This window comes from Bombina bombina, chromosome 1 (assembly GCF_027579735.1).
Source record: "Bombina bombina isolate aBomBom1 chromosome 1, aBomBom1.pri, whole genome shotgun sequence".
Taxonomy (NCBI): domain Eukaryota; kingdom Metazoa; phylum Chordata; class Amphibia; order Anura; family Bombinatoridae; genus Bombina; species Bombina bombina.
Genome location: NC_069499.1, coordinates 926,761,707 through 926,780,370, shown reverse-complemented (window position 1 = coordinate 926,780,370; position 18,664 = coordinate 926,761,707). Strand labels below are relative to the sequence as shown.

Sequence of the window (18,664 nt, the reverse complement as noted above, 5' to 3'; positions counted from 1 at the left end):
CTATTCGGACAATTTTACCCATGATCCAAAAGGGTCAGTACATGACCACAGTGGATTTAAAGGATGCTTACCTTCACATACCGATTCACAAAGATCATTACCGGTATCTAAGGTTTGCCTTCTTAGACAGGCATTACCAGTTTGTAGCCCTTCCATTCGGATTGGCTACGGCTCCAAGAATCTTCACAAAGGTTCTGGGTGCCCTTCTAGCGGTTCTGAGACCGCGAGGAATTTCGGTAGCTCCGTACCTAGACGACATTCTGATACAAGCTTCAAGCTTTCAAACTGCCAAGTCTCATACAGAGTTAGTTCTGGCATTTCTAAGGTCGCATGGATGGAAAGTGAACGAAAAGAAGAGTTCTCTCTTGCCTCTCACAAGAGTTCCATTCTTGGGAACTCTTATAGATTCTGTAGAAATGAAGATTTATCTGACAGAAGACAGATTAACAAAGCTTCTAAATGCATGCCGTGTCCTTCATTCCATTCAACTCCCGTCAGTAGCTCAATGCATGGAGGTGATCGGCTTAATGGTAGCAGCAATGGACATAGTACCCTTTGCACGCCTACATCTCAGACCGCTGCAATTGTGCATGCTGAGTCAGTGGAATGGGGATTACTCAGATTTGTCCCCCACTCTGAATCTGGATCAAGAGACCAGAAACTCTCTTCTATGGTGGCTTTCTCGGCCACATCTGTCCAGGGGGATGCCGTTCAGCAGGCCGGACTGGACAATTGTAACAACAGACGCCAGCCTTCTAGGTTGGGGCGCTGTCTGGAATTCTCTGAAGGCTCAGGGACAATGGAGTCAGGAGGAAAGTCTCCTGCCAATAAACATTCTGGAATTGAGAGCAGTTCTCAATGCCCTTCTAGCTTGGCCCCAGTTAAAGACTCGGGGGTTCATCAGGTTTCAGTCGGACAACATCACGACTGTAGCTTACATCAACCATCAGGGAGGGACAAGAAGCTCCCTAGCAATGATAGAAGTATCAAAGATAATTCGCTGGGCAGAGTCTCACTCTTGCCATCTATCAGCAATCCACATCCCGGGAGTGGAGAACTGGGAGGCGGATTTCTTGAGTCGCCAGACTCTTCATCCGGGGGAGTGGGAACTCCATCCGGAGGTCTTTGCCCAAATACTTCGACGTTGGGGCAAACCAGAGATAGATCTCATGGCGTCTCGCCAGAACGCCAAACTTCCTCGCTACGGATCCAGATCCAGGGATCCGGGAGCGGTTCTGATAGATGCTTTGACAGCACCTTGGAACTTCAGGATGGCTTATGTGTTTCCACCCTTCCCGCTGCTTCCTCGATTGATTGCCAAAATCAAACAGGAGAGAGCATCAGTGATTCTAATAGCGCCTGCATGGCCGCGCAGGACTTGGTATGCAGATCTAGTGGACATGTCATCCTGTCCGCCTTGGTCTCTACCTCTAAGACAGGACCTTCTGATTCAGGGTCCATTCAAACATCAAAGTCTAACTTCTCTGAAGCTGACTGCTTGGAAATTGAACGCTTGATTTTATCAAAACGTGGTTTTTCTGAGTCGGTTATTGATACCCTGATACAGGCTAGGAAGCCTGTTACCAGAAAGATTTACCATAAAATATGGCGTAAATACCTATACTGGTGTGAATCCAAAGATTACTCCTGGAGTAAGGTTAGGATTCCTAGGATATTGTCTTTTCTACAAGAAGGTTTAGAAAAGGGTTTATCGGCTAGCTCATTAAGGGGACAGATCTCAGCTCTGTCCATCTTGTTGCACAGGCGTCTGTCAGAAAATTCAGACATCCAGGCCTTTTGTCAGGCTTTAGCTAGGATCAAGCCTGTGTTTAAAACTGTTGCTCCGCCATGGAGTTTAAACTTAGTTCTTAACGTTTTACAGGGTGTTCCGTTTGAACCCCTTCATTCCATTGATATAAAATTGTTATCTTGGAAAGTTCTATTTTTAATGGCTATTTCCTCGGCTCGAAGAGTCTCTGAGTTATCAGCCCTACATTGTGATTCTCCTTATCTGATCTTTCACTCAGACAAGGTAGTTCTGCGTACTAAACCTGGGTTCTTACCTAAGGTTGTCTCTAACAGGAATATCAATCAAGAGATTGTTGTTCCATCCTTGTGTCCAAATCCTTCTTCAAAGAAGGAACGTCTTCTACACAATCTGGATGTAGTTCGTGCCCTCAAGTTCTACTTGCAGGCAACTAAAGATTTTCGCCAAACTTCTTCCTTGTTTGTCGTTTATTCTGGACAGAGGAGAGGTCAAAAAGCTTCTGCTACCTCTCTCTCTTTTTGGCTTCGTAGCATAATACGTTTAGCTTATGAGACTGCTGGACAGCAGCCTCCTGAAAGAATTACAGCTCATTCCACTAGAGCTGTGGCTTCCACTTGGGCCTTTAAGAATGAGGCCTCTGTTGAACAGATTTGCAAGGCTGCAACTTGGTCTTCGCTTCATACTTTTTCCAAATTTTACAAATTTGACACTTTTGCTTCTTCGGAGGCTATTTTTGGGAGAAAGGTTCTTCAGGCAGTGGTTCCTTCTGTATAATGAGCCTGCCTATCCCTCCCGTCATCCGTGTACTTTTGCTTTGGTATTGGTATCCCAGAAGTAATGATGACCCGTGGACTGATCACACATAACAGAAGAAAACATAATTTATGCTTACCTGATAAATTCCTTTCTTCTGTTGTGTGATCAGTCCACGGCCCGCCCTGTTTTTTTAAGGCAGGTAAATATTTTTTAAATTATAATTCAGTCACCACTACACCCTTGGCTTCTCCTTTCTCGTTGGTCTTTGGTCGAATGACTGGAGGTGACGTAGAGGGGAGGAGCTATATAGCAACTCTGCTGGGTGAATCCTCTTGCACTTCCTGTAGGGGAGCAGATAATATCCCAGAAGTAATGATGACCCGTGGACTGATCACACAACAGAAGAAAGGAATTTATCAGGTAAGCATAAATTATGTTTTTCTTTTATTCTCCTTTCACAAATGAATGCTCGTAATCTACAGGAGAGAGCGGCGGGTTTTTATTAGCCCCTACGCGGCATCGCAGGATTTGGTTTGCAGACATACTGAAAATGCAGTCTCTCCTCTTTGGAGTCTGCCTCTGAAGAAGGACTTTCTGATCCAGAATCCTTCCTTCATCTTAATTTCGTTGCTGCAGTTGTCCGCTTGGAGATTAGACATTTTAGTTTTGCCTAAATGCTGTTTTTATTTATTTTTCTTTGTTGGTCATTTAGATCATGAGATTGCCATAGGTTATGGCGTACATATCTATTTGTGGAAAATCCAAGAGTTCCTTTTGAGGTAGAGTCTGGATCCTAGAAATTTTATCCTTCTACAAGATGGTCTGGAGAAGGGTTTGTTAGTCAATTTCCATGAAGGGTTTGATTTTCTTCAAACCAGTTTTGGTAACCTGATGGTCATCTTAGCTATCTAGCAAGAGGATAACCGTAGTTTGAAGCCAGCTGCAGCTACTTGCACCTTGTCTTGTTTTCACTAGCCTATCTTTAATTTTGCTAAGCGTCTGGAGGATGTGCCAAGTGTGCAATCTCTTGTCCGGCCCTGGTTAGTATCAGGTCTGTGTTGAGTCTGTTGTTCCACCTTGGAGTCTTAACTTTGTTTGTTCTTTTTTTTACAACGGGCTCTGTTTGAGCCTATGCATTCCATTCAAATTTAGTTATTTCTTGGAATTCCTTCTGCTCGGAGAGTCTCTGAACTCTGCTGTGTGATTCTCCTTATCTTATATTCAGCAGATAACACAGTTCCCTGTACCAAGTTTGGTTTTCTTCCTAAGGTTGTTTCGGACAAGTATATTATCAGGAATTTGTTGTTCCTTCTCTCTGTCCTAATCCTTCTCATAAGGAATATTTATTTCACAACTGGAAAGTTGTGCGTGCTCTTAAGTTCTTTTTGCAAGCGTCAAAGGCCTTTTCGTCAGTCTTCCGCTTTGTTTTTCCGGACTAGAACTGGCTGTGGCTCAACACACAAGTAAACAGAGTAGTAAGCACAGAGCTATAGGTTCAGATCCCCCGAACAGCCCGGTCGAGCAGAATGCTTCTCAGACCTTTAATTTAATTTAAATGTGAGGGTTAGTAGACTTCTGCCATTTTTCCTTTCCCTGGTTGAGAAGTATTATTCATTTGGCTTATGAGATTGCTGGATAACAACCGTCTAATAGAATCACAGCTCATTCCATGAAAGCTGTTTCTTCTTCATTTAAAAAATAAAGCTTCCGTGGATCAGGACTGCACGGCTGCAACTTGGTCATTTTTGCATAGTTTTTCCAAATTCTATAAATTTGTTTTATTTCGGCTGAGGCTTCTTTTGGGAGAAAGGTTGTTCAAGCTGTGGTGCCTTCTGTTTAGGTTGCCTGTCTTGTCCCTCCCTTATATGTGTACTCTAGCTTGGATATTGATTCCAAACAGTAATTGATGATGACCCGTGGACTCGCTGTGTCATTAGAAAGAAAACTAAATTTATGCTTACCTGATAAATTTCTTTCTTTCTTGACACGGTGGGTACACGGCCCACCCTGTTATTCAGACAGTTTTTTGTTATATAATTATATATTGGTCGAATGACTGTGGGTTGTGGGAAGGGAAGTGATACTTAACAGCTTTGCTGTGGTGCTCTTTGCCTCCTCCTGCAGGCCAGGAGTGATATTCCCAACAGTAATTGATGATGATCCGTGGACTCACCGTGTCAAGAAATAAATACATTTATCAGGTAAGCATAATTTTTTTTTGGTTAAAAAGCTGACATTTAATTTGGGTTGTTTTTATTGAAGAATTGAAGAAGAAACAAAAAAACTTTTGTGAGCATCAGCAGACAAAATCTGACATGATTGTGATTGGTTTTATTTTGTAGGTTTTGTATGTAATGGAACTAATACAAAATCAGGATGAAGGGAAAGCATCTTTCACTTCCATCTCAGAGTTTCTTCTCACCCACCCTGTCCTTAGTTTTGGTATTCAAGATGTTAGTCGTTGTCGTCTTCGGCATACAGAAGTTCTTCCTGCAGAGGAAGAGAGTGATGGTATCAACCAAGGTTAGTAGGTGTTTGATTGGGAACCTAAAGGGGAGTTGTAAAAGTGATTTGTTCACTTTTGGCACGCAATAAATGTCAAAATAACACATAGTAGACTATGTCCCGTAATTGTCCTCCTTTACAGTTTTTTTAAAATAGCTTAAAATTACAAATATATTAAATAAGGTCTTAGTCCTGTTTGCATTTAACACTTTGGAAATAAACTGATGTTTTGTAATGCTAAGTGTAAGAGCATCATATTTTTTTTTTTATACGTTTTACTAGAAAATTTGGGAAATAAAAAGTAGTGGATGCAGAATGGCCTATTCATTCCAAAACTGGTACTTGTTTAATAATGATCTCTTCCCTCTCCAATTAAAGACTGCAGTGCTTGTGGGGTTTTGGTGCTCATCTGTAACTCTATTTAACTCAGAATTTGTCTTTAGAGATCTTGATACATAAGTGAATCCACTGGGTTATATGTTCCTCTGTCTGTTTCTTCTGTAGAAGAATCTCAGGAGACTGAAGCAGTGGAGTCAGCTGCTGGTGTGCTTATAAAACTCTTCTGTGTACACACAAAGTATGTATGTCTCTATTACTGTCTAGTTTTGAACAAATCTGTTATTTATTAAAAAAAAAACAAAATGTCACTGTGGCTTGCTGGTCAGGGGTTGGTCTACTAGCCCAGAGGAAAAGGTTAAGGTCAAGTTCTGGGTCGTCCGCTGCAATTTCTAGGTCAGCCTTAACCGCTGGAAGTTTAAAGTCCTTTGTGTGTGTGTATGTATGTATATTTTGATATATAGATAGGAGTATTTTCTTCTGTGTGGGGTACACTGTAAAATATTCATAACTACCTTCTGTGGAGTAGGTCTAATCCAGTGTCTGGTTAGCGCGCAAGCAAAAATTGTTAACAAGGTCATGATACCCGAAGTCCTCAGTTGGCGCACGTCGAGGTTCACTCGCGCGCAAACCTTTTACTTTCAACTTGTAATATGAATGGTGTTAAATGTTTTTACTTCTGGCCGTGTTTGTGCGAGCGAAAGCGCTAAACAGCACGACACTTGTAATTTGTATTTTTTTTTCACTGAAAAATGTAAAAGTTCAAGTTGTCTACAGCTGATAATATAAAGAAAATTATGTATATAAAAAAGCTATATGCATCTAGAATTTCTAAAATGATTTGCTTGTGATTGGTTGATTATATATATATTACTGCCATTAATAGGTTGTGCTACTAAAATGCAAAATACTAGTAAAAAGGAAAATACTTGAAACATTAATAGTGTTCTCTTTTTAGGGCACTACAAGATGTGCAGATCTGGTTCCAACCTCATCAGATTCCTGAATCTGCTGCACTTATCACTCCTCGCAGGCCTCATGAAGATTTTGGTATGTACAGACACTATTACAACGTCATACAGTAGTATGGTAGTGCAGGCATATTACTGGTTTTCTTATAGTGATTGTATGTTCTGACAATAAGGTGGCGATATCGGTGATCGGTAACCAAACCTTGTCAGTCTGATAAATCTAGAGTATTGAGTGTGTACAATGATGTGCTGTCCTGTTAAAGGGATATGAAACACAATTTTTTTCTTCATAATTTATAAAGAGCATGGTATTTTCAACAATTTTCTAATTTACCTCTATTATCCAATTTGCTTCATTCTCTTGATATTTGTTGCTAAAAAGCATATCTAGATAGGCTCAGTAGATGATGATTGGTGGCTGCACATAGATGAATCATGCGATTGGCTCACCCATCTGTGTTGCTATTTCTTCAGCAAATGATATCTAAAGAATGAAGCAAATTAGATAATAGAAGTAAACTGGAATGTAGTTTAAAATTGTGTTATCTACCTGAATCATGAAAGAAAAATTTGGGGTTTAGTGTCCCTTTAAGGTGGGACATTATTCTATAAATTAATTTGTGCCATTAAATTATGCGGAATTATATTGAATGCTTCTTTATTAGTATTTGTTATTTTGGATTTGGCTTCTCACTGTTCACAAGAGAATTATTGCCTTGATGTTGGAAAACAATTGATGCCTAGTTTGATCATATTTCTACTTAAAATGTAGGCTTATTTAATACACCGGGATCGCAAATATGCACGTCAGACATTTTTCTCTTGTTAAGTGTATCCAGTCCACGGATCATCCATTACTTGTGGGATATTCTCCTTCCCAACAGGAAGTTGCAAGAGGATCACCCACAGCAGAGCTGCTATATAGCTCCTCCCCTCACTGCCATATCCAGTCATTCTCTTGCAACTCTCAACTAAGATGGAGGTCGTAAGAGGACTGTGGTGTTTTATACTTAGTTTATTTCTTCAATCAAAAGTTTGTTATTTTTAAATGGTACCGGAGTGTACTGTTTATCTCAGGCAGTATTTAGAAGAAGAATCTGCCTGCGTTTTCTATGATCTTAGTAGAAGTAACTAAGATCCTTTGCTGTTCTCACATATTCTGAGGAGTGAGGTAACTTCAGAGGGGGAATAGCGGGCAGGTTTTCCTGTAATAAGGTATGTGCAGTTAAAATATTTTTCTAGGGATGGAATTTGCTAGAAAATGCTGCTGATACCGAAGTAATGTAAGTAAAGCCTTAAATGCAGTGATAGCGACTGGTATCAGGCTTATTAATAGAGATACATACTCTTATAAAAGTGTATTTTAAAACGTTTGCTGGCATGTTTAATAGTTTTTTACATATGTTTGGTGATAAAACTTATTGGGGCCTAAGTTTTTTCCACATGGCTGGCTTGAATTTTGCCTAGAAACAGTTCCCTGAGGCTTCCCACTGTTGTAATATGAGTGGGAGGGGCCTATTTTGGCGTTTTTTTGCACAGCAAAAATTACAGACACAGACATCCAGCTTCTTCCTGCATGATCCAGGACTTCTCTGAAGGGCTCAAAAGGCTTCAAAAGTTGTATTGAGGGAGGTAAAAAGCCACAGAGCTGTGGCAGTTGTTGTGACTGTTTTAAAAAACGTTTTTGTCATTTGTTATTCCGTTTTTGGTATTAAGGGGTTAATCATCCATTTGCAAGTGGGTGCAATGCTCTGCTAACTTATTACATACACTGTAAAAAAAAAAAATATTCTGGAGTTAAGAGCAATATTCAATGCTCTTCTAGCTTGGCCTCAGTTAGCAACACTGAGGTTCATCAGATTTCAGTCGGACAACATCACAATTGTGGCTTACATCAACCATCAAGGGGGAACCAGGAGTTCCCTAGCGATGTTAGAAGTCTCAAAGATAATTCGCTGGGCAGTCTCTCACTCTTGCCACCTGTCGGCGATCCACATCCCAGGCGTAGAGAACTGGGAGGCGGATTTTCTAAGTCGTCAGACTTTTCATCCGGGGGAGTGGGAACTCCATCCGGAGGTGTTTGCTCAACTGGTCCATCGTTGGGGCAAACCAGAACTGGATCTCATGGCGTCTCGCCAGAACGCCAAGCTTCCTTGTTACGGATCCAGGTCCAGGGACCCGGGAGCAACGCTGATAGATGCTCTAGCAGCTCCTTGGTTCTTCAACCTGGCGTATGTGTTTCCACCGTTTCCTCTGCTCCCTCGACTGATTGCCAAAATCAAACAGGAGAGAGCATCGGTGATTCTGATAGCGCCTGCATGGCCAAGCAGGACCTGGTATGCAGACCTAGTGGACATGTCATCTCTTCCACCATGGACTCTGCCTCTGAGGCAGGACCTTCTAATACAAGGTCCTTTCAATCATCCAAATCTAATTTCTCTGAGACTGACTGCATGGAGATTGGATGCTTGATTCTATCAAGGCGTGGCTTCTCCGAGTCAGTCATTGATACCTTAATACAGGCTCGGAAGCCTGTCACCAGGAAAATCTACCATAAGATATGGCGTAAACATCTTTATTGGTGTGAATCCAAGAGTTACTCATGGAGTAAGGTTAGGATTCCTAGGATATTGTCCTTTCTCCAAGAGGGTTTGGACAAAGGCTTATCAGCTAGTTCTTTAAAAGGACAGATCTCTGCTCTGTCTATTCTTTTGCACAAGCGTCTGGCAGAAGTTCCAGACGTCCAGGCATTTTGTCAGGCTTTGGTTAAGATTAAGCCTGTGTTTAAAACTGTTGCTCCCCCGTGGAGCTTAAACTTGGTTCTTAAAGTTCTTCAGGGAGTTCCGTTTGAACCTCTTCATTCCATTGATATTAAACTTTTATCTTGGAAAGTTCTGTTTTTGATGGCTATTTCCTCGGCTCGAAGAGTCTCTGAGTTATCTGCCTTACATTGTGATTCTCCTTATCTGATTTTTCATTCAGACAAGGTAGTTCTGCGTACCAAACCTGGGTTTTTACCTAAGGTGGTTTCTAACAGGAATATCAATCAAGAGATTGTTGTTCCATCATTGTGTCCTAATCCTTCTTCAAAGAAGGAACGTCTTTTGCATAATCTGGACGTAGTCCGTGCCTTGAAGTTTTACTTACAGGCTACTAAAGATTTTCGTCAAACATCTGCCCTGTTTGTCGTTTACTCTGGACAGAGGAGAGGTCAAAAAGCTTCGGCAACCTCTCTCTCCTTTTGGCTTCGGAGCATAATAAGCTTAGCCTATGAGACTGCTGGACAGCAGCCCCCTGAAAGGATTACAGCTCATTCTACTAGAGCTGTGGCTTCCACCTGGGCCTTTAAAAATGAGGCCTCTGTTGAACAGATTTGCAAGGCTGCGACTTGGTCTTCGCTTCATACCTTTTCAAAATTTTACAAATTTGACACTTTTGCTTCTTCGGAGGCTGTTTTTGGGAGAAAGGTTCTACAGGCAGTGGTTCCTTCCGTTTAAGTTCCTGCCTTGTCCCTCCCATCATCCGTGTACTTTAGCTTTGGTATTGGTATCCCACAAGTAATGGATGATCCGTGGACTGGATACACTTAACAAGAGAAAACATAATTTATGCTTACCTGATAAATTTATTTCTCTTGTAGTGTATCCAGTCCACGGCCCGCCCTGTCCTTTTAAGGCAGGTCTAAATTTTAATTAAACTACAGTCACCACTGCACCCTATGGTTTCTCCTTTCTCGTCTTGTTTCGGTCGAATGACTGGATATGGCAGTGAGGGGAGGAGCTATATAGCAGCTCTGCTGTGGGTGATCCTCTTGCAACTTCCTGTTGGGAAGGAGAATATCCCACAAGTAATGGATGATCCGTGGACTGGATACACTACAAGAGAAATAAATTTATCAGGTAAGCATAAATTATGTTTTTTTTTATTTCTTTAACTGGCACAAACACAGCACTTTTCTGATGGTCATATATGTCCAATGCAATAAAGCATTATTAAAGGGACACTGAACCCAAAAAAATTTATTTCGTGATTCAGAAAGAGCATGAAATTTTAAGCAACTTTCTATGACGCCTATTATCAAATTTTCTTCATTCTCTTGGTATCTTTATTTGAAATGCAAGAATGTAAGTTTAGATGCCGGCCCATTTTTGGTGAACAACCTGGGTTGTTCTTGATGATTGGTGGATAAATTCATCCACCAATAAAAAGTTCTGTCCAGAGTGCTGAACCAAAAAAAGCTCAGATGCCTTCTTTTTCAAATAAAGATAGCAAGAGAACGAAAAAAAATTTGATAATATTAGTAAATGAGAAAGTTGCCTAAAATTGCATGCTCTATTTGAATCACGAAAGAAAAAATTTGGGTTCAGTGTCCCTTTAAGCTTTTCCTGAAGGGTAGCTACATTGCTTTCAAACCTGTTCTCCGGCCTCCCCTATCAGGCCACATTTTGTGGATATCTTAACTGGAGCACAGGTGAAATAATCAGCTAATTAGTAAACCTGGTTATTTTACCTGCGCTCATTCAAGGTAATAATGGAAACCTGGTCTGTTGGGGAGGCCTGAGGAAAACCAGTGCTTTAAATCATCTGATTTAGTGTTTATCATAGCAATGTACCATACAATAGAATTAATATTTCTGTATCTTTTTGTATAATTTATCACATTTTTAATATTAGAGATTTCATTCCACTTTGATTGATCTGCTCTAGCTGTAAAATGTTGATTAATACCATGAAAACAATATTCTTGCCTATCTAGCACTACATTTAAAGCCTTTATTCCATCTAAAAATGTCTTAATTTATATGTATTATTTTAATGACTTCTTAGGCATTCCGGATCACCTTGCAGATCTTGGAGGAGAACGATTACCTTCAGCACATGGTTCTTTGCATGGATCCCAGCCTGACCTCAGACGGCTCACTACAGACTTCATTCTACTCCCAGCAGATCCCAAGCCTAAACTTATGACACCTGATGCTTTCATGACCCCCAGCTCTTCACTACCACAGGTAAATCTCGTATCTCTTTAATCTGTAAAACATGCTTAAAGGGACAGTCTAGTCAAAATTAAACTTTCATGATTCAGATAGGGCATGCAATTTTAAACAACTTTCCAAATCACTTTTGGCATCAAATTTGCTTTGTTCCTTTGGTATTCTTAGTTTAAAGCTAAACCTAGGTAGGCTCATATGCTAATCTCTAAGCCCTTGAAGGGCACCCCTTATCTCAATGCTTTTGATAGGTTTTCACAGCTAGATTGGCTAAAATGCTAGTCTGTCAAAAGAACTGAAATAATTGAGCAGTCTGCAGAGGCTTAGATACAAGGTAATCACAGAGGTTAAAAGTACATTAATATAATTGTGTTGATTATGCAAAACTGGAGAATGGGTAATAAAGGGATTAGCTATCTTTTTAAACAATTACAATTCTGGAGTAGACTGTCCCTTTAAATCAGTATATTGCAGGCAAACGCCAGTAATTAGGCTCACAGAAAATTGCTGTATTTACCCTCTTGTAAAATGTACATAGAGGAGAAAGAAATATCGGGAAAGACAATAAGACTAGAACTATTCAAATTATAAACACTGCTTGATTCATTCTTTAAGGTAGAACGTAATCCTGTATGTATTTTTGATGAGCTAAATCTTTCTTTTTAACAGATTACCTCTCCTGGGAGCAGCATCAGCTCCCTCACAGCCGTTACTCCTATAAGCAGTGCTGCTGCCAATGATACAATTATTTCCAGGTAACTTTAAAGGTTATTACTTTACTGGCACATTTAACCTTTTTTATAAAGTATTCCATTCTCATGTCTTAGTCTGTGTCCCTCTGTCTTTATTACGTCTTATTCAGCATTTTAAATCCTTCTCTCACTCCCTTACCCGCTGCTGTTTGCACAATAGCTTCTGTTCATAGGGGTGAGCTGTTCGTCTCCCCTTTTTTTTTTAAATGTATTTTTCTTCTTAAACGGGAAGAGTCCACAGTTGTATTCTTTACTTTTGGAAATTTAGAACCTGGCCACCAGGAGGAGGCAAAGACACCCCAGCCAAAGCCTTAAATACCTCCCCCACTCCCCTCATCCCCCAGTCATGCTTTGCCTTTCGTCACAGGAGGTTGGCAGAGAAGTATCAGAAGTTTGAGAGAGTCTCTTATGGAGGGTAGTACTCTTTGAAATGGGACTGGAGTTTTAAGTAATCCTGTCAGCCTCTCAGTGAGAGCATGGATGAAGTTTAGAGTCCGGAGATGCAGGGAGAGTCTTTCTGCGAAACCATCCTGACTCATTTTAACAGCTCCTTGGCAATCAGCGTTGACGAGTTTTGCTGCCTGCTTGTATTCACTTAAAGGGACACTGTACCCAAAATTTTTCTTTTGTGATTCATATTGAGTATGAAATTTTAAGCAACTTTCTAATTTACTCCTTTTATCAAATATTCTTCATTCTCTTGGTATCTTTATTTGAAATGCAAGAATGTGAGTTTAGATGCCGGCCCATTTTTGGTGAACAACCTGGGTTGTCCTTGCTGATTGGTGGATAAATCCATCCACCAATAAAAAAGTGCTGTCCAGAGTACTGAAACCAAAAAAAGCTTAGATGCCTTCTTTTTCAAATAATGATAGCAAGAGAACGAAGAAAAATTGATAATAGGAGTAAATTAGAAAGTTGCTTAAAATTTCATGCTCTTTCTGAATTACAAAAGAAAAAAATTGGGTACAGTGTCCCTTTAAGTTCATGTCAGAAGCGAGGCTACTATCTGTCACACTTGAAGGGCTGTGTTCCTGTTCCACGGCGCAGATTCTGGTAAGATTGTTTCATTTTTTTTCAATATGTGAATGTAATGCTAACTATAGAAGGTAGGGTCCCAGTGGGACTCCTTTTATCTTAAAAAGGAATCATGGGTTAATATCTCCTGAGGGGGGTTATTGAACAGGGGGGACTTTAATCATGTTTGTTATATGGTTCTATCTGCTAGTGTGTAGCAATACTAGGCTCATGGCTTTTATGGAACATAACTGCCTTATCTTAATGGTGCGATCTCTTAAGATTGCAAGCCCTTTTTTTGTGACTGGCACGGTGCACCTCGTGACGGGTGCGGTTACATTGTTTCCCACTTCCGTATGCTGTGTGGCGACAGAGAGAGTCTAGCTCGTGGGTTGTCTGGTTCACAGGATGTGGTGAGTGCCCCAGCCATTGGGGTTGTAAAAAGGGTGCCAGTTAGTGTTTGTCATTTTTGTAATTCCAAGATTATGGAGGATTCTGATATCTTAGACACGGATGTCTTTGATATGGAGAATGCGTCTTGTGATGAATATGAAATTGCTGGGTTATCCATGCCCATCAGTTATGTTCAGTTTGCCGTTCTAGAGTACTCTCTTCTCCCGAATCAGGGAGCTTAAAGTGCATTGAGCCATCCGCCTCTGAGGTGTCCATGTCCCGTGAGACGCGTGTCCCAGAACCTTTCTTGGCTATGCAAGCAGGTGTTCCTATGGCCTTTACTCCTTCTCCGGAAGGTGGCTTGTTTATTCCAGAGGTTGCGGCACGGTTCCACATGGCCATTTCTATGGCGCTGGCTCTCCCAAGTGAAATATTTTTAAGATACTGTCCTGTGTTCTGTTAACCAGGGCCCGTCGGGCGTGGGATCTCCTGATTTCTATAGCCTCAGGGCCGGGGTCTTTAATTGATCCGACGAGGGATGATTTTGCCTTCCGTTATAGGCTGGCACGTCTTTGTTTTATTTTAAGACATCTTTTGGCGATGTTAGAGGATTCCAGTCCTAGTGGGCCGAGGGATCCGAGGCCTTTGATGCTGGATGGCAAGCTGGATTAGATGTTTTTTATGTTTCGGTTCCAGTTCTGAGCTTGGGTGAATGGGGCCTCTGATCTGCTGGTCCGTTGACGTTTCCATTCACCTTGGGCGTTCACCCGCGGGTGCTGCCCTACTTTTATTTTGATCTGGAGAGGATGTGTTTGATTTGTTTTTCTTAAGCTCATGTCTAATATACTTCCGTTTTGGGAACGTTCTTTCTCTGGAACCTATACTTGAGATTTTGTGGTCGCGTGGGCACTTCCACGGAAGTTGCGCACTTTTTAAAAGCAGAGTTATATTTTCTAGTTCATTCATTGAACCTTCAGGTCGATTTTTCTTGGACAGTTCCGGAGTGTCCTTATGGTCGGGTGCTTTCTGCTGTTACTTGGGTTCATGTCACCCTTGTGGTGATGATTGAATCCTGTTGGATTCTGAATGTCTTTTGGCCAATTTATATAGACTCCGGGCTCGGATCCTATTTCGAAACATTGGGCCTAGTGTGCAGATCAAACGCTTCTGAACGGAGGGTTGGGAGTTCCGATCTAAGGTTGGCCTTTTCTGGCTATTCGCCTGGGATACGGGTCTGACTTTTTCAGACGTCGTCATGGTTCTTAAAGGTCTCTGGGGATTCGGAACCATAGTTTCCATTCCTTTGGAGTTGGGGGATGTGAATGACCTCCGTGGTCTAGTTTCCGCGTGGTGAATGATTTGCATCCTCACTTGAGGTTTCTTCTGGATGTTGGCTCCTTAGCCCAATAGCATTACTTTGCAGTCTCCTTCCTTTACCATCTTGGGTCATCTGGTCTGGAGGTGCTGGCATGTCCTACTTCCTTTGCTCAGCGTTGCGTTTGCTCTAGTAGTGGATTGCAGAAGTTACCCTGCCTTCTGTGAGGAGCTGCGAGGCTCCCAGCTTTACCCCGTTAAGGTTTTTTTTTTGGGAGACCGATCCTGTAAGGATATTTGGAGACTGTTGTCTTTTCCATATAGGATCTACCCTTGGTCTTACCATGGTCTTTCGACGCTTGGGTGTTCTCTTCGACCTCGTTGCAGATCTAGCCTTCGGGCTTGGAAGTGGATGTCCGAGGTCGGTTACAGACTGTGTTGCCCTTTTGGGGTCAGATAGATGACCATTTATCCTCAATGCTCCGCTGGGGCATAGTGGAGGGTGGTTTCCGTCTAGCTCACTGGGATGGCAAGCAGAAGGTACAGGGTTCACATCCACCTTTGAATGCTGGTTGTTACCTCTTCAGCGTGTGCAACAGGTAGCTAAGATTGTCTACAAGGGTTTTATCTTGCGTTCCAGGAGCACTGGGTGCCGAATACTTAAACTGGTCAGGAGTTCTTTCAGACTCTTGGGTTTTAGACTGTTTTGCTAGGTAGTTAGGTCTACGGACTTTAGATGGTGCGCTCCAAATCATAGGAGGCAGCTTAAGGTTCCTCAGGAAGTTGGATCTTTGATTCCGTTTTTCGAGGGTTCTGGCCTAGGACCATGTCTCTTGCTGGAACAGGCTTGGACGGTTCTGTTTAACCTTAGGTTGAGTTCCTGTGTGTCCCTGTGAAGAGGACAGGGTTCTGTTTCTCATGGGAGAAACAGAACCCTGAGGTTTAGTTTCAAGATCTCTGACGGGTCCCTACTGGTCTTCTGGGACACATGATGTTCCTTGTAGACTCCAGGTGTCTTTTCAACTGGGCTGGCGATAGTGGTCGAGGGGTCTCGCCTCTATGGTAGGGTGGTTTCCTTTGCTTTAGTTCCCTTTTCTCACCTAGAGTGGGGGATGGGGTCTTGTGTGTTCTTGATTGGAGTTACCTCAGTATCTGTGCAGACCTGTGGGTCCTTGTTTTTCTTGCCTTGTAAGGATTTTATTCCCTTCTTGTGTTCTCAGAATACTGGAATGGGGAGATGTGGCGTAGTTGCTGGCTTCACTGTTCCTGAAGCAGGAGGTTGTGGGTTTGAACCCAGGTAAGGCTCCCGTGTTATATGTTGGATTCTGATATCTAGAGGCTGGGGTTCTGAGAACTCTTTCCTTGGGAAGTGTTCTTCTTTATGAAAGGCAGCAGTGTGTAGGGGGTCTCCGACCCGAGCACGAAGTCTGTCCTGACTCACGGTAGCATGCCGGTTTTAGTAGCGGTCAGAGTTCTACTCCAGGGGTTTTGCTCTTCGTAGATCCAGCCTTTTTCTTCCAGAGGTCTGGGACTCTTGTCTTCGGTCTTTAACTAGCCTTTGGGCTTGGACCATTACCCTGGAGGGAAGGTCGGAGATTGGTTGATCTATGCAGTGTTGACCGTTTTTCTTTCTTGAGTCTGTCTTCCCCTTTGGTGGGAGGGTTTTTGATGTCCTCTCTTCTGACCGCGTCTGCTGCTGGGAGGAAACGCTCCTTGAAGCCCGGTATTTCTGGTCGGGAGCTGTTGAGATTTCAGCACTATTTGGTGGTTTAAGTTCCACGATGGCTTAGGGTCAGCCTTCCTGTTGGAGGCTGGTTATTGCAAGTTCTTGTTTCAGGTGGCTTGGTGTTCTCTTGGAGATCTCTTTGTTAACTGCTGGGATAGTTATCCTGTCTATGATTGTCTAGCCTTAGGATTTCAACTTGTCTATGATGCAACAGGAAACTTGCGGTTTTCTGGAGCACCTTATGTGCTATGGTGCTGATTCAGGGATATGAGGGTCACCCTCGGGTCATCTTTGGGACGTTTTTTTCCGGAGTGTGGACTTTCTTTTCGGGTCCTTGCTCTTCTAGGGAGTTTGTTTCCCTGAGCGATAGTACTGTGACAACCTTGGGTTGTTCTAAGTTTGTTTTGCGCCTGTGTGGGATGGTCCTTTGGATCTCTTCTGGGGTTATCTATTCTCCCTCTCGGGGTTGAGAGCCGCGGGGCTGGCTCCTCGAAGACTTTTGTGCTTAGCTGACTCTGGGTCTGAGTGGTCTCCAGCACGGCTTTGTTTGGTTATTTAACTTATGCGCAGTTACCTGGGCTTCCAGGTTTTTTTTACCCGTGTAGTTTATAATTTTTATAGGGTGTCTAGTAATTTCAGGCTGTGGTGCCTTTTCGAAGGGGCCGCATTTTTGTACCCACCCTTTGTTTGCATTCAGTATCCTCTAGCTTGGGTATTGTTTTCCCAAAAGTAATGAATGCAGCTGTAGACTCTTCCCGTTTAAGAAGAAAAACATAAATTATGCTTACATGATACTTTTCTTCTGACGGGAAGAGTCCACAGCTCCCGCCCGTGTTTTTGTCTGAGGCGGCAGTAATTTGTTTTTGTTCTTCTGGCACCTTTTTCACCCTGATATTTCTCCTACTGCTCCTTGTTCCCTTGGCAGAATGACTGGGGGATGAGGGAAGTGGGGGGAGATATTTGAAGCATATGGCTGGGGGGTGTCTTTGCCTCCTCCTGGTGGCCAGGTTCTTAATTCCTAAAAGTAATGAATGCAGCTGTGGACTCTTCCCATCAGAAGAAAAGAAAATTATCAGGTAAGCATAATTTGTTTTATTAGCAGGATGAACATGTTTATTGTGTTTTCCAACAAAAAGTTTCCTATTGTTTAGTTGAACTAGTCTTGTCTTGTTTGTGCTATATTAACCATGTCTGGTGTTGGACTTCTAGGCCCCCTGATGACATGACTCTAAGTCCCATGTTGCAGCTAGAGAACAGCTTAACGCTCACAAGCTCCTCAAGCAGTGGTGGCCTCCAATCCAGTTCCCGAAATCATTCCATCCTTATCCAAGGGCTGTCTGAGAAGCTCATTTCCAAACCAGTCGTCCAGGTACAACTTATGTTTTTGAGTCATTTTAATTTAAAGGGATATAAAACCCCAAAAATGTATTTTGTGATTTAGACAGAGCATACATTTTTTAAAAAGTTTCCAATTTTTTCTATTATCAAATTTGATTTGTTCCCATGGTATTCTTTGTTGAAGAGATTACTTGGTAGGTGTCTGGAGTACAACAGGACATACTTTTGCCATTTAGTGCTCTTACAAATGGATAACATTTCTTGCAAGACTGCTGCCATATAATGTTCCAGGTACATGCACTCTCCTGAGCTCACATCCCTGCTTTTCAACACATGATACCAAGAGAACACAGAAAATTTGATAACATAAGTAAATTAGAAAGTTATTTAACATTGCATGCTCTGTCTTAATCATGAAAGAAAAGATTTGGGGTTTGTGTCCATTTTATTACTTGTAGTAGATTATCTTAAAGCGATAAGAAACCCAACAATTTTCTTTTGTGATTCAGACAGAGCACACCATTTATATTTTTTCCCAATTTATTTCTATTATCAAATTTGCTTTGTTCCCATGATATTCTGTGTTGAAGAGATACCTAGGTAGGCATCTGCAGCACTACATGGCAGGAAATAGCGCTGCCATATAGTTTTCCAGACACACTCATCCTTATGTCAATGCTTTTCAACAAAAGATACCAAGAGAACAAATAAAATTGATTATAGAAGTAAATTAGAAAGTTGTTAAAAATTGCATGCTCTATCCGTATCATGAAAGACAAATTTGGGGTTTCATGTTC

The 18,664-nt window shown here is 41.9% G+C and overlaps 1 protein-coding gene across 1 annotated transcript in view; it reads left to right on the top strand.

The window, feature by feature from the left end:
- The window catches only part of EDC4 (enhancer of mRNA decapping 4), a 425,877-nt gene that overhangs the window by 169,201 nt on the left and 238,012 nt on the right, over window positions 1–18,664 (top strand). Inside the window, exons 12-17 of the mRNA XM_053715906.1 lie at window positions 4,867–5,047; window positions 5,534–5,606; window positions 6,324–6,415; window positions 11,164–11,345; window positions 11,997–12,082; window positions 17,739–17,898. Of these exons, the coding sequence (XP_053571881.1) occupies window positions 4,867–5,047; window positions 5,534–5,606; window positions 6,324–6,415; window positions 11,164–11,345; window positions 11,997–12,082; window positions 17,739–17,898 (774 nt within the window). The remainder of the gene's footprint in view (window positions 1–4,866; window positions 5,048–5,533; window positions 5,607–6,323; window positions 6,416–11,163; window positions 11,346–11,996; window positions 12,083–17,738; window positions 17,899–18,664) is intronic.